Source organism: Ambystoma mexicanum, chromosome 9 (genome assembly GCF_040938575.1).
Source record: "Ambystoma mexicanum isolate Mex_15411 chromosome 9, UKY_AmexF1_1, whole genome shotgun sequence".
Lineage (NCBI taxonomy): Eukaryota > Metazoa > Chordata > Amphibia > Caudata > Ambystomatidae > Ambystoma > Ambystoma mexicanum.
The window spans coordinates 659,560,397-659,585,405 of record NC_090931.1 but is presented as its reverse complement, the minus strand read 5'-3'; the positions used below and the strand labels follow the sequence as shown (position 1 = coordinate 659,585,405).

General features: G+C 43.3%; 1 protein-coding gene across 1 annotated transcript in view; it reads right to left on the bottom strand.

Moving 5' to 3' along the window:
• Positions 1 to 25,009, bottom strand: part of LOC138488462 (aldehyde oxidase 1-like) — a 705,629-nt gene that overhangs the window by 351,055 nt on the left and 329,565 nt on the right. The window contains exons 15-16 of the mRNA XM_069615436.1: positions 15,011 to 15,173; positions 14,380 to 14,472 (exon numbers count right to left, since the gene is read on the bottom strand). Coding sequence (XP_069471537.1) covers positions 14,380 to 14,472; positions 15,011 to 15,173 — 256 coding nt within the window. The remainder of the gene's footprint in view (positions 1 to 14,379; positions 14,473 to 15,010; positions 15,174 to 25,009) is intronic.

The following is a 25,009-nucleotide window of genomic DNA, read 5'->3' as shown; positions in this document are numbered from 1 at the left end:
GGCCCCATTTCCATCACCTGTGTGCAGCTGCTGCGTGGTGTTGGTATCTCCGCCTAGGTTTTGCCGGTGAATCCAAACTCGTAATTTGCCAGTCATACCGGTATGCCGGTAATACCAGCGCTTGTTTAAGGTCCAGTCGGAAATTCCATTGCTGGTTTTTCCGGAACTGGGGATACCGGTGCCAGTAATACTGGCAACAGCGTTTCTGCCAACTCGTACTTGGACGAAATGGTAAAAGGGCTGGTAAACGGAATTACCAGCACTTGTACAGTATACCGGCAAACTCATAATGAGCCCCTATAATTGGTCCATGGAAACCTATCAAAATGCAACCCGAAATACACCTCTTCTCAAAACATGCACTGCAACAAGGTGGCAGATTTACCCAATATTAGCATGCATTTATGCACAATGCATTTCATTAAGTGACTTAATTTATCAACGATTCTGGGATGCAGGCAAAATTACAATGTGATGCAAGCTGGAATCACACTCCACATTCAGTGTGTAATATTAGAATGTTTAGATGGAACGACAGTAAGACAAATGGGTCAAATGTTTAATTCTTCCAAAAGCTTTATCAAGTCTGTGATACTGGCAAAGAATATCTCTGCTCATATTAGACAAAGTGAAATATTTATTGAATGAATTTCAGAAAGCAAGTCAATTGATAACATTTGGCATTACACCCTGGATGTGGGGTGTGTGCACCAACTGTATTCTCTTGCTATTTTGCTACAACTTGTTAATGTCATGAGGAAGCCGGGGAGAGTAACAGCTTTTATATTTCTCAACCTTTCAAGGACAGCGCTGGATTTTCCTTAGACGAAAATGCGCCACCATTGAAACGGAGCACAGCCTGAACTGCTGGACAGATTTGCTCCAAATCCAAAACAAGTTGGGCACAAAGTAGTGCAGATGTGCCTTTTGGCGGATTGGTGCAAATCTGCCCAGTAGTTTATTTGTTCAAATAGCAGAATACAGGATGCCCACGGCATATATAACAGGGTTTGAGGTAGAGACCCTGTAGTTATGGTTAAGCAGGCATTCAGATAAGAAGAGCAGTTTTTGGGTGCCTTATAACTGACGCCGTTCGACGAATCTGGACAGAACTTGCAAAAAGAAATATAGACCCAACTCTGAATTCTTTTGCAAATTTGTGTGCAGTTTCGCAAAGTTGTTGGAAGGATCCCAAACTTTTCAAAATCTGGATACCCTTGCATGGGACAGAAATGCTTGCTTGCGGCTGCAGCCGGAACCGCTGGACAGATTTACATTACACTTGCAGGGCACGGAGGCTTTGTCCTGAATCTATGCTTTTTCTAATTTGTTGTAAATCCTTCCAGCAGATTCTATTAAAAAAGTCCAAAAAGTAGGTAAAAGGAAATCTGGGATATCTCGGTTCGGTCTGCAGACTTACTTCCTGATTCAGCTCCATGGGCGCCTGTGGACCAGTCAGGGAGCAGCGGACTGGTCACAGACATCGCGCAAAGGTTCTGATTGGTCAATAAAGAAACCTGAGGTGCGTCAAAACCTCGGTAATGTCCGCCATGTTGGATTCTCAAACTGTACTTGTAATCCGCTAACATTGCAGTAAAAAATATTTTAAAACACATCATTACACTTGTCTTAAAAATGAAACAACCTCTGGAGATTTGAGGGGGTGAGGATGGAGTGGAATGTCTAAAAAAGGGAAAATAATTTGGTGTTATTTCATTACCGAAGTCCGAAAACATTTCAGATGTTCGGGGACATTGCTGTGATGTTCGCGAATTTGAGAAATGTTAACGGACATTCATGTATATGTACAAATATATGTATGATACAGTGTCTGCGGTAGAGACCCTGTAGTCATGGTTAGGTTGGCTTTTCCATAGGAAGAATACTTTTTGGGTGGCTTATAACTTTGGCGTCATTAAACAAACCTACTTGAAACTTTACAAAAAAATATATAGAACCAACTTTAAATTTGTTTGCACATTTTGGTGCATTTTCATTAAGAGGGCACAAAGTTATGGGAGGGGTCACCAAAATGTTAAACTATGGATTGACTTGAATGTGAAAGAAATGTCTGTCGTACCTGCAGCCCAAACCGCTGGACGGGCCAAACTTGTAAGAGGATCTTCAGCCAGGTCTTGAAAGCATGCTTTTGCTAATTTGGTGTTGATCAGACAAGTGTTTCATTTTTTCAAAAGTGTCAAAATGTATTTGCAAAAATGAGTGATATAACTTTGGGGCCCGGCGAGGGACCTGCGGTTAAACTGGGGACAGGGCCTTGCCTGTGGCAATGTCCAGTGTCTACTCCCAGATGCTTAGTGGGCCTGCAACATGGCTGAAGCCAATGTATCAAGGATTGTGGCCACTGGCCATGGCCGCAAGCCATGAATAGTGGCGCTGTTCCCATTATGGGGGTGTAGTGGCCAATGAGCCAGGCTACATGCCATGGTTATTGCTAACTTTGGGTTGATACGTGGGGCAGGCAACATGGCTGAATCTCATGGCCCAGGGAGTTAGGCCAGTGGCCGTGGCCACAAGTTACTGAGTGTCCCACGGTCCCGAAATTGGGGCGTACTGACCAATGACCCAGGCTGCAGGCCAGGCCCAATCTCTACCAGGGGAGTTTGGTTTGTGGGGCTGGCAACAATTGCAAAGCCCTATTCCACCACGAGGGTGCGAGGCCAAGTTCCATGGCCATAAGCCGTGGACAGTGGCCCACGGTCCCATTATGGCGTAGTGGTTGCAAGCTAGGTCCAGTGGATATTGTGGGTATTTTGGTGGGGCCTGGGACATGGCTGAACGTCATGCCCCATGCACTTCAGACATAATTTTAATCCCAAGCATATGTTGTTCAAAGTAATTCTTTTTATGATTTGTTTTGGTCTAAACCCATGCTATCCTACATGCATCCCAGCAACCACCAACACTCAACTCTATGTTATCTTTCCCGATTTTGATGACTTTTGTCCATCTGTTTTGTTCTGACTTTCCCCCTCTTTGCCTGCTTCTTGTTCAATCCATAGACCACGGCCTGGGTTACATCCCGGATGCGGTCACAGTTTACTCATTCGGACAAGGTGTCAGCGGTTTCAGACCACTACGATGGTGATCTGCGCAGTATAAAAGTCAATTAACATAGCCTAAAGTGCCTTGAACACAAATTTTTTTTAATAAAGTTTTTATTGGTGTCTCTTAAAGTCACTTTTCATACATTTTTGATAGAATTCCAAATTATTTTTATTGGAGCAACTTAACCATAACATCCCTTTAACAAAGTGGTCTTCTCTGAATTTCACGGATTTGTATCGGGCCAACGTAACCATAGCGTCCCTCTAACAACGTTTTTTCAGTGAAAAATAAATATATATGCCTTATGTATTGCAGCATGTTGGACTTTTCAGAAATGAAGCGCTGCCCTTTTTTTGGGCCCAATGTAAGGACTTCTCGCGGGAGTTCCCACAGGAATGGAAAACAATGAGTTCATAACATGATATTAGAATAGCGAGGATATGTCTTCGTTAGGGGTAGAGGAAGGGTGGGTTAAACAGGACCAGTTGGCGAGTTTGGAAGGACTAGGAAAGACTATTTCTGTCTGTTCGGGTTTGCCTTTATTCAGAGAAAAGTGGTGTTGTCTGTCGTTTTGTGAAAAACCGTGACGTTATTATTGGATTTTGATGTATGTCATGGGATTTAACATTGTTTAAATTATATTAGCAAGGAGGTTAGCAGCAGGGGCATAGACCTTGGTTTTCCCGGTGGGGGCTCCAAGGGGACGTTGGGGTGGGGGGCTGGAGGGGACATTCCATTGTAAGGAAAGGGACTTTGACGAATTTAGCACCCGTGTACTCTGCGCCCCTGGTTAGCAGGGGTGGACTGGCCTATAGGGAACTCTGGAGATTTCCTGGAAGGCCTCTGCACCCTGGGCCTCTTTTTTGTGTAAACCTATTTTATTTCCACATTTTCTCATAGGAAAAGGGTTGGGCTTGCTGGAAATGTGCAATATGGAGCTGTATTTCCAGGGCCTCTTTTGGTTCCGAGTCCACCCCTGCTGTTAAGTCGCACTGTCTTCAGGGTGGATGTGGGGGAGATTAAAAAAAGGGGATTTGTGCACATTTAAAGTCTGAGTGTGGCGTGGGATGAGTTTTAAATTTGATGTCGTTTTCGTCTTTTCGTGCCAATCAATGATGTTATCCGTGAGAGTATTTTTTTTCGCAGGAACGGAAATTGGAATTATGTTCTTTCCAGATTTACTGGAGGGTAATTCCTGCGATATATTGTTTCGAGAACAAAAGAAGGGGGGCAGAAAACGCCTTTTTCAAAATGTGTGCCAAAAGATAGCAAAAAGCATGCAGATTTTTGCCCCAGTCCCTAATTGCTACAAAGCCGCCAGTAGCCCATGGTCTTTTACCCTCGTTGCTGCAAAGAGGTACTGCTTACTATAATCATTCAAACCAGGCACAAGTCTATGCTATGTGTTTGCCACACATAGAGGAACAATATTAGGGTTGAAGTGGCCCGTGGAAGATAGCTTCAATTTATTGAGATGGTCATATTTGCATTTGCGCAACAGCATCGGTTTGGGTTTAGCGGCTATATTTTTGTGCCAAAAACACACTGACAAATCTAAAAATGGTTTTACCAGCAGTAATGAAATCTACAGACTCATAATGTCCAACAAATGTATACAAATGGAGACCTAGGGTATACACTTCCAGAATATTGCAGTCAGTAAAATAGACTTCCTTTTCAGGAACTGTAAATAATGACGTCTCTTACTTACAGACTCATTTTCATGTACACTGCCTACAAAATAAAAGTCTGCCCTACCTCCACTCCCACTTGGGACCTGCGAGCCGTGACTCACTACATTCTCACCAACACCACCCTCCGGTGTGTAGGATGAGATGTGCTTTGGTTCTTAGCAGTGGCCAAAACCCTTTAATTGAAGCTTCCTTGCTTATGTACATTGGCAAATAAGTCTGTATTCTATAGAGTAACTTTTAGCAATATTGACTGCAAACACTATTGCCAATAACGACCATCCGGCTATATTAACCCTACATTTCCTACGCAGTAATTAAAAATCGGACCACTCAGACATTCTTTGTTCAGGTGTCCAACCCATTCCCGCTCACTCGAACCCTATACAAAGCCACACCCTTCCCATGTAGACGCACCCTGCACCACCACCAACAGCCTCATGTGAACATCTACCCACTCTATCCATCCAACCTCTGTCACAGAAACATTCCACAACACAACCCTTCTTTCACACCAACAGATATATCCCCATCACAAAGTCCCAGACACTTCTCCACAGGCAGTTTCCCCCTCTTACTCCACCCCAATTCTTACATATACATAGCTTTTTTTAAGTCGCTTTGAAAGTCGCTGTTCCACTGAGAAACGCTGTGTCTCAAAACTTTAGAACGTTGTGGAAAACCTAAAGACTACTGGATTACAACGCAGAACGAGCATCTGGTGCCCCACCCCCTCCTTCCCAGAAAGCCTATTTAATCAGCAGCCGCGTGCCTTTGCACGGGAGCTTTTCATAAATCGCTGTTCTGCTGGGAAACGCTGTGTGTCAAAACTTTGGAACGTTGTGGAAAACCTATAGACTACTGGATTTCAACGCGGTATGGACCATTATAATTGACGGGGCAGCTACTTCATAGACTTTATGGACTGTAAATTATATATGTGGATGGATTTTTTAAGGAATCCCCTTTTTAATGGTGTAATTTTTGTATTCCTCTCCACTTTTTAGGAACAAGCATCTGGTGCCCCGCCCCCTCGTTCCCAGAAGGCCTATTTAATCAGCAGTTGTGCACTTTCCGTAAATTGCTTTGAAAGTTGCTGTTCCGCTGTTCGGGGGGTCGGGGTCTCGGGGTGCGTGGTACTACCCTTTCCATACAGTAAATGTTTGTAATCCTCCTTTTGTACTCGTTAAGTAAAGTATGACCTAAATTGCTTGATTGTACCCTAAGAAATTACAGTTTATTTATCACTGTTGTAAATGTATGAGTGGATATCTCTAAAAGTGGCTTGGTAGAGAGAAGCCATATGGTGCACAAGCAGATATCATTGCATGATATTTTCCGCTCAAACCAGGAAGCAAATATTGAACTGGTGCTATATTGTGGTTGTTGGTTGTGAACAGACCTTTGTTTAGGTGATATTAGGTGCTGAACGCAGGTGTGATACTTGGTTTGTAGGATAACAGCACTAACATCTGTGTGACTGTACGCCCTAACTGGGTGATTGGGGGAGTTAGACATTAAAAGAGTGGGGATGGGACCAAAATTGAGATCCCAAAACCCAAAAAGGAAAAAGGGTAACAAAAGTACATCGCCCCCCCCAATAGCTAATTTATATTCTCAGAAAGGGAAAAAAAGGTTCTAAAGACCCCATTAAGAAGTGAAACTCCACATGAACACACTTTGGGAAAAGAGGGCATAATGGAAGAAAGAGGTTGCAGGAGATCTGAGTAAGTTGTGTATGATGGTAAATGATGTATGTGGTGAGATTAATGATATGGACATTGAAATATTAGAAACACATGAAAATGAAGCTAGGGTGGAGAGCATCAGAAGTATAGATACCACTATTGACGCAAATACTCACTCACAAGGCAAAAAACGAAGAATACATCGTAAACGAAATAACAAAAGAGGGGTCAAAAGTAAGGGTACAGTGGGGAAAATAAAAAAGAATGACAGCAAAAAAAACAGTATAGCCCTGGCAAAGACATCCTTAAAGGATATGGAGTGTGTAGAGATAGGAAACAGATTTGAGTTGAATCTGAATCCAAAAGAAAAGGGAGTATGTAGTAAAAACCACAGTAAACAAGAGAATGGGATGGAAAAGTGGCTAAAAGGGAAGAACATGCCAGTGGGCCCCGAAGGAGTTCTTCCTCTGAATGAAAACGATGATAGCAGTGAGCAGAAGGAAATCAATGAATCGGTGGTGAAGTATTTGGATGTACCTATTAATATGGAAATTGAATCACTTAATCCCAAAGAAAAAGAGGTGTATAGGGGTGTAGTGGAGAGATAAGCAATGAGTAGAAATAGAGGAGAAAATTGTAAAAGAAGGATAGAATGCGTAAGGGATGGGGCAATGTCACGTCCCCGGTCACACACCGCCCCACCAACAGTCCTTTCCCATTTTCCCACATGTCCCCATGTAATTCCCGATGGCGGTTGGTCTACAGCTCATGGCAGCATAGCAAACGACTCAAGAGAAACTCATTTCTGGCTTGAGCTCCTTACCTCCAGTGGCGGTTACCATGGAGGCTGTCCACGCCACTTCATGGTCTTCGACTTGGTTTGGGGCCCTGTCGCGTTAAGCGACACATGATCAGGAAGTAACATGCTCGATAGGTTGCGCAAGACGAGGAGCACGCATCACGTGATCAGGAAGCACCTCCCTTCAAGCAACACGTGATACGCTCATGTGACACGGAGCGTAACACGTGACACACTCACATGACCTTTCTGTCTTTCAAAAGATTCGAGCGAACGCTCGTACTTCGCTTAACAGCTGCTTACGGCAAGTTTGTAGAGCGCTTACCTTGCTTCTTTTTCCTGGAATCCTTGACCACGGACTGTTTCACAGACCCTCTCTGCTTCTCCTCAGTACCTTTGCTTTGGCGATCTTTCCTGGATCAAACTACGAACCCGGTTTTTCACTTGGACTTGCATTTGGATCATCCCTTGTTACTGTCGTGACTGGCTGGTTTCCGACTACGGACTTCATCTTGGACTGATTACGGATTTCCCTTCACAGTGCTTTGCTCACGTTCTTGGCAAAATCAGGTGTCAATTTCCATCAAGAGTGCCACCATATTACCATCTGCTGCCTGCCGCCGTTGACCATTATAGAACCCTGCCCAGTACTTCACCCAGGGTATCTGACCACTGACATTGGGGTAAGAATAAGTGTGGCTTGTCCTTGTTAAACCATTCAATGCCTTGCCTTGATTTCCCTAACCTCGGTGCTTGCCTTACAGTGGTCAGGGGGTTTCCTTCCGGCAATCCTGGTTCCAGGCTGACGGTACTCCACACCTATGGCCCCAAAGATTGCACAGGCAGTTATATTCTATACTTGCCCGTGTGGTACTTGGGGACGGAGGTTTCATCATCTACACGACCATAAATGCTTAACAGGCAAGAGGAGCTGGTAATAAATCTGGGGAAGAGCATTAATATAATTGAGAGGCATCCTAAGGAAGAAAGATCATATCTAAATAGAATTTGGCTCCTAGAATGTCTACATAAGATCCCACAACTTCAATCTATAAAAACTACCGATATTGAGAGAGTAATACTCCCTGAATTTGGTAGCTGGGATAACTGGGCAATTATTATACAGTTTGGGACAGCAGTGATTGTTGATCTAATAAGGGAATATTCCAGTGGGCTAGGGAAGAAAGATTTCAAAATTATTGTGTGTAACAACATTGGGAACACCACTGCAAAAAGAAATAACAAATTGAAGCAAAATGAAAAAATAGAACTTGGCCACTTAAGTAAAAACAAAATGGAGAGGTGGATTCTGGAAGAATGTTGAGATAAGAAGGTTGACCAAGAAATAATGATTATCTCTTGGAATAGCAGAGGGTTTTGTTCTTTCTTAGATAAAGATAGAACTAAATTATTGAAAAGCTGTGATGTGTTTGTCCTACAAGAGACGTGGGCCAATGGTTCGATACTTTTAGATGGTTATAAAATCCTGACAAAACCCGCTATCTGTGAGGGTAAAGGACAACCAGTGGGGGGCTTTGCACCGGGGCTAAATGTCCTCTATTAGAGAATATGAAACATTTGGATATTCCCCCTTTATCATGAGTACCATCATTGGAAAGCTTGGTTACGCTGGTGAAATACTCTTAAGCAATGTTTATTCTCGCCCTGGTGGGGTAAATTTAGAAGCTGTGGGAAAGATCATAATTGACACAATCGAAGGATGGATAATTGACTCCACCAAAGCTGACATCCTGGTAGTGGGGTACTTCAATGCTCATTGTGATGAGGCCTCCACAAAGATTGAAAAATTGAATGATTAGTGTGGGGAATTTGAGATAGTCCCCCCAGTAGATCTGGGCAAGTTTGATGCCAAGAAGAACCACCCCTTACAAATTACAAATGAGATCACCTGGGTAAATATGTTTCAGAGCTGGAGTTTAACATATTTAGAACCAGGAGTCCCGGGAGAAAGATACCCTACTTGGTCAAACGGAAATATGAGTTACAGACTAGATTATATGTTTGCAAACAAGGGTGCATTAAATCAAATGAAATGCTTTGACATATATTGACTCCCCTTAGTGACTGCAAAATATTAAAATGTACACTCTCCAAGCCTCGTCAAAAGAGAGGTGGAATTGGTGATAGCATGAACATCCAATGTACAGCAGGAGGAAACAGGATATTCTGGACAGAAAGAAAATTAGACACATTTGATAAAATGTTTAACATACTTCCCATAGATGAAAAAGATATAGCCCTTAATGGTTTGGAGGTGATAAGGGACCTATTGGGTATGATACAGAAAACTAATAGCAGAGTTACCATCAGCAGGGAAAAAGCATAACAACCTATATGATAGTCAGATAAACAATAGGAAAAAGGGGGTTAAGGTGGAAATAAACAATCTGAAGAAAGATAAGAGAATAAATGAGAGTGAGAAGAGACAGAGAAACGCCGCTATACAAACAAAATAATAAAATTGGCTTAAGGCCCATAAGCAGGATGTCCATAATGCCAATTGGAAAATGATTTTCACTCTATGTAAAACTCACGACTCGAAAAAATGTTGGTACCTCTACAGACAGTACCTAATTGATGACAAGAACACGGATGTTAATATAATCACATTAGAAGACTGGACAAAATATATTTCACAGCTGTATTATGTGGAAAATAAGTCAATTGGAATAATTAAAATGAGCTGGGATGGTGATAAGATGACATTTCCCTTTGGTATAGTTGGCATCCTAAAATAATAAACAAGATAAAATCTTGCAGAGCCCCAGGGACGGATAGGCTGGCTAAAATAGTTGTTGAACGGAACCCGGAAAAGTGGGCATTTAATTTCCTGGAATTGTATACTTTGATATGGAAAAAGGGTAAAATACCAGACAACTGGCGAAAAGCCAGATTTATCCCCATATTTTAAAAAGGGATAAGAACTTGCCCTAAAAATTACCGCCTATTAGCCATGGCAGATACCAGGTGCAAAATATTCTGGTCATTATTATTACAAACTAATAATCAATCGAGTAAGCGGAATAAACTGCTATCCCCAGAACAAACCGGCTTTAGGCAAGGGTATAGTACCCTAGATAACATGGTCATGCTGAATCATATTGTTGCTGATACAATGAATAATAAGACAACTAAGTTATATGTATGTTTCATCGATTATTCGAAAGCGTTCGACTGTGTCGACAGAGGTGAGTAATGGAGTACACTAGCAGACTGGAAGATTTGTCCCTCAATACTACACTTTCTGAGAGAAATGTACCAGGAGACCACAGTGACAATCTGGCTAGATAAAGGAACTAACATCTCACCGGCGATTAAAACAAATCTGGGCTTAAAACAGGGCTGTGTTACATCTCCAGTCCTGTATAATCAGTATGTGGCAGATATGGGGGAAAGGTTCGAAAGTACAAATAATCATCCACCCAAGGTTGGGGAGCTCGCTATTAGTTGGATGACTTATGCCGACGATACAGTTTTATTAGATAAAACTCCAACAGGCCTACAGAGGATGTTAAATGAGATACATTTTTATGCAAAAGAGAATAACCTATGTATTAATGTGGAAACAACTAAGATTATGGTATTTGGGGGAACGAAAAGGAAGAAGGAAAGTTATAATTTCAGATGGAAAATTGATACTGAAATTATTGAGGTGGTAGATACATAAGCATATGTGGGCATGTCAATTATGAATAATCTCCCCCGAAATTTCTACCATGATATGATATGATATAAAATAGGGTGGTTAAAAAATGAAATGTTATAAGAGCACACATGGCCCAAAAGGGGGGCCACTCTCTGGAGGGCTTTTTGGAGGTCTATAAGAGTTGCATAGTACCAGCGCACTGTATTCATAGGAATCCGTGGTGTCAAGACATACAGAGGACCTGGGAAAAATAGAGGGGAAGCTGTGGAGACCAGTCATGAAGCTGGCTAAATCCACACCTGTGGAGGCAATATGATGCGAACCCGGGCTCACTTCCTTAGCCACACTATGGAAAATAAGATGCTGCATATTGTATATTAAAATCACGTTAGAGGACAACATGGAAGATGGCTTGATGGATTTGGTTTGGAGGAGTATGGATAAGAGGGAGAAGAGGAATGATTTCATGAAGGTCCTGAAAAATACTACTCTCACCTTCTTAAATTAAATTAATTCGAATTTACCGAAGAAAGCAGGCGAGGTAAAACAACTGCTTAAATGTCTGAAAAATAAAGCCATGCAATGGGACACAATTGAAAACCATACTATTTTTGGCCAAAAAGAGACGATATGTAACATATAGCCTGCAAGGAATGTTCTCTTCCAAGCCCCGCAGACCCGCAGCCCCGCAGCCCCGCAGCTATTTGTGGAAGATCAAAAACAAGGAATTCTCTAGATTTATAATGCTTTTGAGATTCAAAATCCTACCTTGTAATGAATATATGGGTGCATGGACTGGGGTACCCAGAGAAAAAAGATTGTGTAGGTTTTGCCATATAGCAATCAAGACGATAAGACATGTACTGACTGCCTGTGATAAACTGATAGAATGGTATTACAGGGGATACACAGCTCTGGTACATGATATAAGGATGATTACGTCAAACCAGTTCCGATCAACTATTTATATGGCTGAAACTTTGGTTTACATAGGGGCAGCGTATTATATATGGAAAAGAATTATAAGTGAAACAGAGCTGGAGTAAAGGAGAGGAGAAGGCCAACAGTTATATAGTCGCCCTGCTGTGAAGTACGAAGGTAATTATGTATAAACCCATGTGAAGAGAACAACAAAAATAATACAAGGGAAGGGGAAGATTCTGGATACACATGAGAGAGAGAAAAGAAACTGCACCAGATGGGGAAGTTTAATGAATTGTGTAACAAGTGGTTTAATGAATTGAAGTGGAGAATGGTTTTAGCAAATTGGCTTTTTATAGTATTTTAAAAATACAACTTTGAATTTTATCTTGACTCTTACTTTGCATTTTACATTAGCAATATCAGTAATGCGTAGGAGGATGATTTGATGAATAGGTGCTAAGAAAGATTAGTTGATAGGGAAATCAATGAAATATAATGTAAAGCAATTGAAATTGAAACTGGAAGAATGTTGTAAATTGGACATTTTGTAATATTGTAATTTTGTGTAATTTAATTCTGTGTATCCCATATTGTTACATTTTTGATATTGTATTTTAGATAGTGTATACGGTTTTAATTAACTAATTGGACTATAAACTAATAACATTTTTTTTAAAACATATAAATAGCATCACTCTAGCCACACCCCAAAGGGCAAACCTCACCCTCCATCCACCCCCGATGTGCACAGACACACCCATATAGCCACAAGCACACACACAACTTCCCTCCACATTTTCCCACTGAACACAGGCACACAGGAGGAGATGTGAAATAGATGAATAGAGGTTAAGGGAGGCAAAGGGGAACAAGTAGGAAAGGAGAAAGTTAAGAAAATGGAGTGGAAGTCAAATATGGGAAAGGGACGTGAGGGAAGGAAGTGGTCTATTGGATAAATTGTCAATTTGGAATCATAACATTGAGTTATAATCCTGGTTTATCTGCCTGGCAAAAATTGTGTTATCTTGTACTCATCACTTTATTACTACAGTTTTCTTGTCTACTGAATGTGAGAGTACAAGAAATAACAAAAAAGGGTTGCCCCAAACTGTTTGATCTTGGACAATTCACTTCCAGTCTCATGTTCAATGAGGTGGCACTTTAAATGATGGAGTAAACATGCTTTTACACCTCCATTCAAAGTGCCGCCTCATTCTTCTGCAGCAATAACGAGACTGAGGAGGGGCACTGAGTGGAGACAAGATCTCTCCAGTGCTCCCCTCCTCTGTCTCGTGAGTGACCTTTATTGTACGCCTGCATGAGAACATCATGCAGGCGTACAACAAATGGATTCCTATCGGATCCACCACGCAAATTATCAAAACCTGTCAAAATGGTCAAAACCTGGCTTAGGAATCCCATGGGAACCCATTGTAAATACCGCCTGCAGAGCACTTTTGCATGCTACATTTACCTTGCATTCCACGAGATGCAGAGGAAAAATGAAGGGTTAAAAGCTAGTTTGTCTTGCTTTTGTTCTTTCCTTGCCCACTATGCCTCGTGGACATTTAACATTGCATGCATGGGACCCCACAGCAAGTAAGAGCTACCAGGGGTGGTCCCGGCATGCAATTTACGATTTTTTTAAATTACGCTATTGTCTCTATGTTCTCCTCTTATACCTTACATATGGACGCATTTAGAAACACTAGTACATTACACAATATGACATTAAAAAGACCGGCATGGAGAGGTGTGGTCTAGTGGCTAAATCAAATGCCACGAGTATGAACTTGTGTATCATTGCAGTGCAGAAACTGAGACCTCATGTTGCTTCTTGCAGCCACTGTGGGGTGCTTTGCAAACTTTGTGATTTAAACAAACATACTTGGTCTGTTAAAAGGCAGTGGACCCCGTGTTGCTCCCAGGAGGAAATTGCTGGAGGGGACATGTTACGTTTGCACTTAGGTGTAAACCGGCCCCTTCTGTGCAATTGTCATCATTTGCACTGCAAACAGCAACACGGGGGTGCAAACTGCTGTTGAAATCACCTTTACTCCTCCTGTTTACACTCCACAGTGCAAATTGAGTAAACGCCAGCTTTTTGTTGGTGTGAAAGGCCAGCGAATTCTATAGGAATCCACTGGTGTTTCACCAGCATGAAAATGCCATGCTGGCGTAAAACTAAGTGGTTTTTGGAGGCGGTGGGGGAAGTGGAGGGGGGGATGTAAACGGAAAACCTGTTCCATGCCCTCCTCCGCCTTCAACTCCCAAAGAAACTCCCCAGAGTGTGAATATAGGTGTTAAGACAGGCGTAACACCTTTACGCCTGTCTTTAGCTCCTTTATTTATGTTAATGTTAAAGGTATTTATACAGCGCACCCTCACCAACGTAGTTGTTATGCGCGGAGCATTGAGCTCCGCTATGCCTTTAGCATCTGGCATTTTTAATAGTTGGGCTGTTTTGGTGATTATCAATCACACAGACCGATTTCTACCTATAGCATTTGGGAGATTGCTCAGTGTTATGCAGCCATCACTGACCTGGTAGACTTCCGCACTCTTTGGCATACTGTTCCTTAAGGGCTCCAGGGCACTCATGTAATTTTCGGGGACCTCTTGGGAGGAAGGCACATTCTGGAATGAAGAAGCCCACAGAGGGGGGGAAACAAAGGTAAACATACAGTTCAATATCTTAGACCTATATATAAGATGACAACATTTTATAATTCTTGAACATTGCTTTTTGCGTTTGTGTACCAGACAAAAAGCACCTATCCCTTACGCCATTATGTATCTTTTCCTATCCTCACACGGAAGCACATCCCTCACAGGATAGAACATTCATAAGTAAACAGACAGCACTGGGAGGCAAAAAGTAAAAATGCTCCAAGCAGCCCAAAATGAACTACGCCTAGGCCCTTATTTTAATGTTCGTTTCAAAGAAAGTACTAGCACTGAGAACTAGATGGAACAAATAACCCGTATAATCATGCCTGTCCACTGCTGCTAGTCTACAAAAGAGTGCTCCACTCTACTGCTGCCGCTTTCAAGAGTTTCTCAATGCAACACTCGGGTCTAGGCATGGACGCAACACTGATAATTTGGTCAGCAAAGCCTGATGCCTGTAACTTCTGAGGGGTTGAGCAGTAAGGGGCGTAGCAAAGGTTTTTACCATGTGTTTCAATTTCAACAACACTTCCATATAGAACTTGAAGAAAAAGCCGATGGTGAGAGACCTCCTGTACGCCACCATTCCTCCGGGTGCCGAGCCAGGGAGGGAGACTTCCGCCAAGATGTGCTTGCTGGCTTCGTTCAGCATCTCCTCGTTCCAGTGCCTTGAGTTTAAACAAATGGAAAAAGGTATTCTGGTTAGAAGGGTATTGTGTCCTGCATGCCCAGGGGGAAAGGGTAAGAGTCACTCCATTGGAGATAGAATAGCTTCTCAATGCACATGTCTAGTGTCCGTGTCAAAATGGGCGGTTGCTGGGAATGTCGAACTGGGATGGGGTGGGATCCACAGAACATTCGAGACTCAGGTTTTAAATTATTGTACAGTCAGAGGGGTTAGAAGTGTGCCTATTAGGTGCCGGTAAATTCAAGTGAGGATGACCAGGGGAAAAGGTGTCAGCATGGAGAGAAGTTACTGAACACAGAAGGCCTAATACCCAGCCCAGGCTCCCGAACCACTAGTCGCAATAGGACCTGGAGCCCACAACAGGCTCTCTTGCACTCCTTACATTCTTTGGTTCTCTGGCATCAGCACCAAACTGGTTATCAACAACTCCTTTCTCTTCCTGCCAATCATAGGACCTTACAATATACAGAGAAAATGGTCCAGAGGTTGTTTTTTATATTTAAAAATATCAAAAATGTATTTATTGAGATACATTATTTTACAAAAATGAATTGATCATTAATTAATACACAGACATTAAATTACATTAACATTGCAGGGGCGCATAAGACACCAGATAATAAAAACTTACATCACCATCATTCATCAACAGTCAAACCATCATTTGCAACTCAAATCAATCAACCTCATTCACTCACAGTAAAAAGTTTGGACTAAAACTTTTAGTGCAATCCATATGTGGTAGCATTTCATAAATTAGCCCCACATAGTCTTAAATATTTAATTTTATCCACATAGAATGTGTATGAGCACAGCCATTAACCAAAAATGTGCTCTATTCCACGGAGTGGGTATGTTCAACAGAAAATGATGAATCCCATCCCTGGATGTTCTTCTCTACCAGTTTCGACGTTTTGAAAAATAATTGGAATAACGTCTTCGTCAGGAGAAACAATTGATACAATATTATCACTGTGAAAGACACAAGGATACAACAATTATATGCAGGAATCTACTGCATGTACTGGCTGGCTCAAGCTACCAACATGCAATTGTTTAAACCATTAGTTACATTTTTTTAAATACATAAGAAGCACCATGTAGTGGCAAATCCCAAGGTGTCCCTGTTGTTCCAGAGTATCTAAAAAGGGGGTTTGTGGAACCCTAAAACCAAAGCAGACCACTGTGTCTCAAGTGGAATTACACCACCACCGTATGAAGAACCAGAAGCACCAAATACCCAACACAGAGGTCAAGGGGCCAGACTGACCGGACTCACAATGTCATACGCTCTAATTGGTCAAACCCGTTAAGTGTGACTCAAAGAAATTCAACAGGATTTCAAAAATCTGAAATGACATGTTAAACATCATAAGTTGAAGAGCCATGAGTTCAGTGCTGCCTGAGGGCATTGAAAAAAGCCAAAGCACTTAAGTGTGAGTGACCCGCTACTCACCTCGAAAAACAAGACTGGAATTATTCCAGTGGTCGGACAACTGTTGCCGATGTTGGTGTTGGCTCAGCACAAGTGAATTGAATTTCAGTTGAATCTGTCCGGGAAAAAAACAAAAAAACAGGAGGGGGAGGTTGGTTAACTGAATGTCATGGGGTCATACTGTTGTTCATAAAGAGACCCTGTGTTCACTTAAAAATGCTGAAGTGGTTATAAATTGCACTTTTGGGTAATTATGTTCACATTTAAGTTAGTTTAGTTGGGCAAGTATAGGTATTTTGTCCCTTATACTGACAATCCCCACGATTCAGATTGTACCATTTAACGTTGGGAGTGTCCGTGTTTATGTTGGGAAAGGGGCATTCGTGTTTAGAATGGTGTACAAGTTCTATTTAGAAAATATATTGACCATTTGACTAAAAATGCCCGTGACCTAAATTGCACTGCTTATAAGAGTGAACACCCACGTTTGCAATGGAAAGCACATTTCACGTTAACGCGGAGTACATAACGTGAATACGGACACACACGTTGCAGCAGGGGGCGAGTACTGCTAAGGTTGCTCAAATAAAGCCCAGAAAGGTTGCGCTGTTAAACATGATATTTACATCGCACAAATGGGTGTGCTTACAACTGAAGCCTGCTGAAGGTGGCCATACGTGCTGCCGGAAGCATATTCCAATCTGAATTTGCCATTATGTCGGCAGTCACCTGCGGGAATCGGAACCGAGATCTCATCAAGGAGTTTCCCCAAGTCATAACGCGGTGGGCCTATTGCATTTAAACATTAAATGCGTGACGTGAAAGGAGGCTCCCTCAGTAATCATATGATTGCTGGGGAAGCCTGTCACGTGGTTCGGGACCATGCAAGTCTTAAAGGGGCCGTATAGATGTAACACTGCGTTTGAGAAAGCGGCTTTTTTTTAGTTAACTGCATTTATGAAGACACGCTTCTATTTAGAACCCAAAACTATTAGCGGAACACAGGCTGTAATAATGTTTAAGAGGAGCACTATTGGTGTTAAAGTCACAATATACAAAGCCGCAGTTGCTGTATGTTGTTAAAGAACATACAAAACAGTTTTTTGTGATTATTAGTTATTGTTACTAAACCAAAAGATTATTAATTATTGTTACTATACCAATAGAGATCATAATTGGCTGGAACAAAATTGTTGTTGTAGTGCGTCCCAAAGGCCAAGCAGTTATAAGAGAGGCATAATATATATGATATATATGGCATGACAAGGAGGGGATGGCATCAACGTGAATTGAACTCCCAACGTTCCATCGTGTTAAGTCCTTTATCTAATGTTTTAAGATTGAAAATCCACAGTTGTTCTGTGTATGACAACTTGTTCTTGGTCTGAATAAGTCCACTGGTAACAATTTTCTCGACACAGAACCACGTAAGATCTTCTACATTATGGCCTGTCTCCACAAAATGAAGAACCATAGGGGCATTAAGGTTGCGGGTTCGAATTTTTGAACGATGTTCGTTGATACGAACATGTACCTCTCTTGAGGTTTTTCCTATATAGAATTTGTTACAAGGGCATTGGACTGCATATACCACATTTTTGCTTTTACAAGTGGTAAAAGCCCTTAAGTCCCATGTTTTTCCTTCTCCCACAAATGTGATCATTTTCCTTGAATATATACAGGCTGTACACGAAGTAGAAGGATAGTGTCCCACCACTGGGTTCAAATTAATGTCTCTAACCAAGAACAAGTTGTCATACAAAGAACAACTGTGGATTTTCAATCTTAAAACATTTGATAAAGGACTTAACACGATGGAACGTTGGGAGTTCAATTCACGTTGATACCATCCCCTCCTTGTCATGCCATATATATCATATATATTATGCCTCTCTTATAACTGCTTGGCCTTTGGGACGCACTACAACAACAATTTTGTTCCAGCCAATTATGATCTCTATTGGTATAGAAACAATAATTAATAATCTATTGGTTTAGTAACAATAACTAATAATCACAAAAAACTGTTTTGTATGTTCTTTAACAACATACAGCAACTGCGGCTTAGTATATTGTGACTCTAACACCAATAGTGCTCCTCTTAAACATTATTACAGCCTGTGTTCCGCTAATAGTTTTGGGTTCTAAATAGAAGCGTGTCTTCATAAATGCAGTTAACTCAAAAAAAGCCGCTTGCTCAAAACGCATTGTTACATCTATACAGCCCCTTTAAGACTTGCATGGTCCCGAACCACGTGACAGGCTTCCCCAGCAATCATAGGATTACTGAGGGAGCCTCCTTTTACGTCATGCATTTAATGTTTAAATGCAATTGGCCCACTGCGTTATGACTTGGGAAACTCCTTGATGAGACCTCGGTTCTGTTTCCCGCAGGGGACTGCCGACATGACGGCAGATTCAGATTGGAATATCCTTGCGGGAGCACGTACGGCCACCTTCAGCAGGCTTCAGTTGTAAGTACATGCATTCGTGCGATGTAAATATCAGGTTTAACAGTGCAAGCTTTCTGGGCTTTATTCGAGCAACCTTAGCAGCACTCGCCCCCTGCTGTAACGTGTGAGTCCGTATTCACGTTATGTACTCCGCGTTAACGTGAAATGTGCTTTCCATTGCAAACATGGGTGTTCACTCTTATAAGCAGTGCAATTTAGGTCACGGGCATTTTTAGTCAAATGGTCAATATATTTTCTAAATAGAACTTGTAAACCATTCTAAACACGAATGCCCCTTTCCCAACATAAACACGGACGCTCCCAACGTTAAATGGTACAATCTGAATCGTGGGGATTGTCAGTATAAGGGACAAAATACCTATACTTGCCCAACTAAACTAACCTAAATGTGAACATAATTACCCAAAAGTGCAATTTATAACCACTTTAGCATTTTTAAGTGAACACAGGGTCTCTTTATGAACAACAGTATGACCCCATGACATTGAGTTAACCAAACTCCCCCTCCTGTTTTTTTGTTTTTTTCCCGGACAGATTCAACTGAAATTCAATTCACTTGTGCTGAGTCAACACCAACATCAGCAACAGTTGTCCGACCACTGGAATAATTCCAGTTTTGTTTTTCGAGGCGAGTGGCGGGTCACTCACACTTAAGTGCATTGGCTTTTTTCAATGCCCTCAGGCAGCACTGAACTCATGGCTCTTCAATTTATGATGTTTAACATGTCATTTCAGATTTTTGAAATCCTGTTGAATTTCTTTGAGTCACACTTAACGGGTTTGACCAATTAGAGCGTATGACATTGTGAGTCAGGTCAGTCTGGCCCCTTGACCTCTGTGTTGGGTATTTGGTGCTTCTGGTTCTTCATACGGTGGTGGTGTAATTCCACTTGAGACACAGTGGTCTGCTTTGGTTTTAGGGTTCCACAAAGCCCCTTTTTAGATACTCTGGAACAACAGGGACACCTTGGGATTTGCCACTACATGGTGCCTCTTATGTATTTTAAAAAATGTAACTAATGGTATAAACAATTGCATGTTGGTAGCTTGAGCCAGCCAGTACAGGCAGTAGATTCCTGCATATAATTGTTGTATCCTTGTGTCTTTCACAGTGATAATATTGTATCAATTGTTTCTCCTGACGAAGACGTTATTCCAATTATTTTTCAAAATGTCGAAACCGGTAGAGAAGAACATCCAGGGATGGGATTTATCATTTTCTGTTGGACATACCAATACCGTGGAATAGAGCACATTTTTGGTTAATGGCTGTGCTGATACACATTCTATGTGGATAAAATTAAATATTTATGACTATGTGGGGCTAATTCATGAAATGCTACCACATATGGATTGCACTAAAAGTTTTAGTCCAGACTTTTTACTGTGAGTGAATGAGGTTGATTGATTTGAGTTGCAAATTATGGTTTGACTGTTGATGAATGATGGTGATGTTAGGTTTTTATTATCTGGTGTCTTATGCTCCCCTGCAATGTTAATGTATTTTAATGTCTGTGTATTAATTAATGATCAATTCATTTTTGGAAAATATTGTATCTCAATAAATAAATTTTTGATATTTTTAAAAATAAAAAACAACCTCTGGACAATTGTTTCTGTATATTGTGTTACACTAATACCCCAGTCCAGTGTGTGGGGTTTTCCTGTGCCTTTCAGTGTGCCAATCATAGGACCTTGCCATTTCCTGGGCTATAGCCTTCAGTGAGCTGATGGTACTGCCCTCCTTCTTCATGATCTATGGCCCCGTCTAGGGTCTGGGCTGCCACCACAGCAAGTTGGCTGCAGCATGCTCCGCGCGCTTGGCTCTTCTCAGGTACTGAGCTAGAGAATCTTGTAAGCTCTGCTCCCGCTTGAACCTTCTCTCTTTCCGTTATCGCTGCACCTCTCTGTGCCCCCGTGCCCCACATCTTCACCCTTGGGCTTTACTAGCTTTCTTTTCTACTCTGTGGCCCGTGGTCTGTGGCCGTGGTCTGTGGTTAGGAGAACAATGAAGAGGACAACTAATCACCACCTGAGACGCTGCATGGAGGTGGTATCCAATGATCCCTCGGGTCACCCAAACTTTATGAATGAACAGGAGTGGATGGACTGTTTTCTCTTATTCTGTACAGGGTTAGTAATTGACCTGGGGCCCTTTTGTCCCGGATCACTGCCATGTGGTTTGCTTCTCCCTCTCAATTTCCTCCTAATTAGTTGATTTTCTCTGGGGTCTTGAGTTAGGGCTTTAAAGAAAGCCATCAACATTTCAAAGTCAGGCAGAACTGTCAAAGAGGCCATGCAGCTCCGCCTTTGGGCTGGTAAACTGTTTGCCATTTCTCTGTGTGCGCGCTGCTTGTGGTTCGGCCAGTGCTACCGTGAACCTGCAATACGAGCAAATGATTCTTCTCCTGCACAAGCATGCTTGCGAGCTGCTCGTTAGTGCTGCGGGCGGCTCTCTGTCTGGCTCAATGTAGCTCTCCAAGTTTCCGTAATGTTCCCCGGTACTGAGGAGATGGGTCATGGGACAATGCCTGGCACAAAAAGATGGGATGGGCGGGCAGGCAGGCAGGACCATGGGTATCCTTTCGGTACCCCTAACAGGGATCATATGACCGATTGCTATGGCCGGCAGAGCCCTTGGATCCTCCCTTATTGGTTTCGAGATATGGGACTTCATCACAAACTTCCGTCTTTCAAACTGCCCTTCCTCCCCCTAGAATCTTCATCAGGTAGCAAGTATTGTCAGCTGGGGAAGTCCACATTAGACTGAGTTTTCCGTCCTGGTGTTCTATCATGAAGACATACGGCTGCCAGCTTACAAACCACCTCATATCTCTGAGGTTGCTGTCCTTATTTTTTGCAAGCCAGGTTATTGGGGCATGATCACTTGCATGGCGGTAACAGCGACCAGTAAGAGAATATTTCAGGGTTCCAATGGCCCATTGTATGGCCAGGCATTCCAACTCTAAGACTGAGACTGAGAAGTTCTGCTCTTGTGGGTGTCGGCTTATGGCCTATAAATAGGTTGCATATTGTGTAATAGATGGGATGCAGAGTAACTCTTACACCAATAAACTGACTCAGGAAGAAGGCAAAGTTCATTTAACTGTTTTATTATCAATTATCTAAAACAGGGAGTTACAACGGACATCAACGGATGCTGCACAGCATAAACGCACTCAATCTCGCTTAATCACTCAAAGCATTTCATAAAAACAATACTTTTATAGCAAAAATGTGTCATACGTGATGTCATACTACGTGGCAAACAAGAAAAACCCATGCAGGATTGTGGTTGGTTTAAGGGGAACATCCAAGTATACTTTCTATACGGGAACAGGTTGTGATTGGGTCTCTACAGTCAGGTGGACAAACTATGCCCACCCCTAGTGCAAGTCATCTTCAACAATTAATTTACACACAGCTCATCATTGGCTATCAAACTATAAGGCTCTATGTTATATGGCCTTCTACAATTGGATGGCATGCTCGTGCCCTTCTGGACCATTCGACTCACTAGCAGCACGTAAGCCCGCACCCCAGGTGTCAGTGGGTGGACTTGATCAAGTCTCCCCACCCAACTAGCTCAACATCCATCACCCAGGCCTTCTGACATATAGATTGGCCCTCATTACGAGTATCCCGGTAACAGCGTGTCCATCACTGGCATGCCGGAACGTGCGAGTCCATGCCCGTATGAACCCGCTAACAGCGGGTGATTACGAGTGCGCGAGAACGCACGTTACCCCATGCCGGTAGTGGCAAAACCGCCATGCCGGTAACGGGCCACCAACCCCCCATACCGGCATTGCGGGTACCGCCCATTCCGTAACCGCGTCATAACAACCACTAAACACCGGCACGGTAATACCGGCACGGTATTACCGTGGTCGAAAAAAAGGACCCGGAAATTACGTCATCGCGCAGGAACGGGAAATGAGCCGGCGGCCATCTTTAAAAACACAATCCATTGCTATCCTCCGTAACCACCACTACACTCGTGTTGTTGTGTGCCACAACTGAAGCAGGATGTTGAAGGCCACCAGGAAATCCTCCCAAAGGAAGAGGAAGCAGCGTTTTTCTGATGCTGAACTCACTATGCTTGCTAACACCCTCGAACAGCATGCAGACACAATCAGGAGCACAGACCTCAAGCATGCGGCCCAAAGCAAAAAAAAAACAGGTCTGGCAGGAGGTCGCTCAGAGGGTGTCGGCAGTGGGGAGCACCCCAAGGAGTGTACGTGAATGCCGGAAGCGCTGGGACGACCTCCGCCTCCGGGTCAGGAAGATCCTGGCGGAGAACAGGAGGGCCGCAATGGCGACAGGCGGTGGCCCACACTCCCCTGTGAAGCTTACCGCATGGGAGGAGACCGCAAGTGCATTCATTGACCCGGAATCCATAGAGGGAATAGGAGACCAGGAGGTCGGCACTGCAACTACCACAGAGGAAGGTGAGTGAACCATCACATCCACGTATACCAAAACATGATGTGGCACAAGTGATTTGGAAGTTAGACTAGGCAAGGCAATGCATGTTCCAAGGCTACATCAACACATCCATAGAATAATGAGTGCCGCACCCTGCACCACACGCATGCTGAGTGAAAATCCTAATCCCAACAGAGGTGCAACATGACCCAACCATGCCCATGGGACCCACCACACAGACACCAAACCAATGCTATGCCACCAGCCATGCATTGATTGCCAACATGTCCCCTCAGTACACCAAATGCCACACACCAGAAATGAAATGATGCCTCAATGTATGAACATATCACACCGCAATACATCATAGCTGCCATTTGACAACATCACTGATGACCTGCATCTCTTCTATCTCCCAGGCACCGATGAGGAAGGTGGAACACAGGACAGGGGTGCAAGTACATCCAGTGCACGCAAAGGGACCAGGGCCACCGCCACCACCCCGTCCAAGAAAACGCCTGCAGCAACACCCAGTGTGCCACGCAAGGCATCAACCCTGCAGGGGGCACCTGCATCGACAGAACAGTAGCAGGCACCCACAACAGTGGGAGCCGTTCCGCCAACCACCACGGACGTTGTGTCCACAGAGGTGGATGATGAGGCTGGAATCATGTCTGGAACACCCACCCCAAGCCCCATTGCTAGCCCCCACCCACCTGCGGAGTCTGAGAGCCTGGACGATCCGTGTCTCCATAACTCTGACCTTGGAGAATCAGACATTGGGATCTTCCAGGAGGACAGTGCCCAGGACGAGGACCCCACGCAGGTGCCTTCCACCACCCTGCCAGCCACCCCCCTGCAGCCACCACCCTGCCAGCCGCCAGTACACCTGCGGCCGACACCTCCTTCGAGGTTCGCCTGGCAAGGGTAGAGGCCCGCCAAGAGTGAATGCAGCAAATCATTCGTCAACAGGTCAACGCTGGGATTGAGGCCATGAAGGCCATATCCACGGCCATTGCAGCCAATACAGCTGCTGTGGAGGCATCTACGTGTGCATTCAGGAAGTGCATGGGGTCACTGACACAGGCCCTTCTTGCAAACATCCCGCAAATGCAGCGACCACACCTTGGCCCAGCCATGGGACTGACAATAGACACCTCCACTACAACAACCCCTTCCACCTCGGTGCAATCGAGCCCTGTGCGGTTAACACGCAGGAGCGCACGGCACTCGGCCATGGAACCCCCAGACCCAAAAGTCTCAAAGAAATAACAGTATGGGCAATGACAATGTGAAGAACTACATTGGTGAAGGGAACACTGTTGCACACATGGGGACATTTGGGATCTGTGGGGTGGGTGAGGGAGTTTGTTGGGGTATTTTCTGGGGTTTGTGGGGTGGGTGAGGGAGTTTGTTGGGGGGACCTGGGAGGGGGTTAGTGGGCACATTTTTGCAGTTTTAAATAATACACAAGTTGTG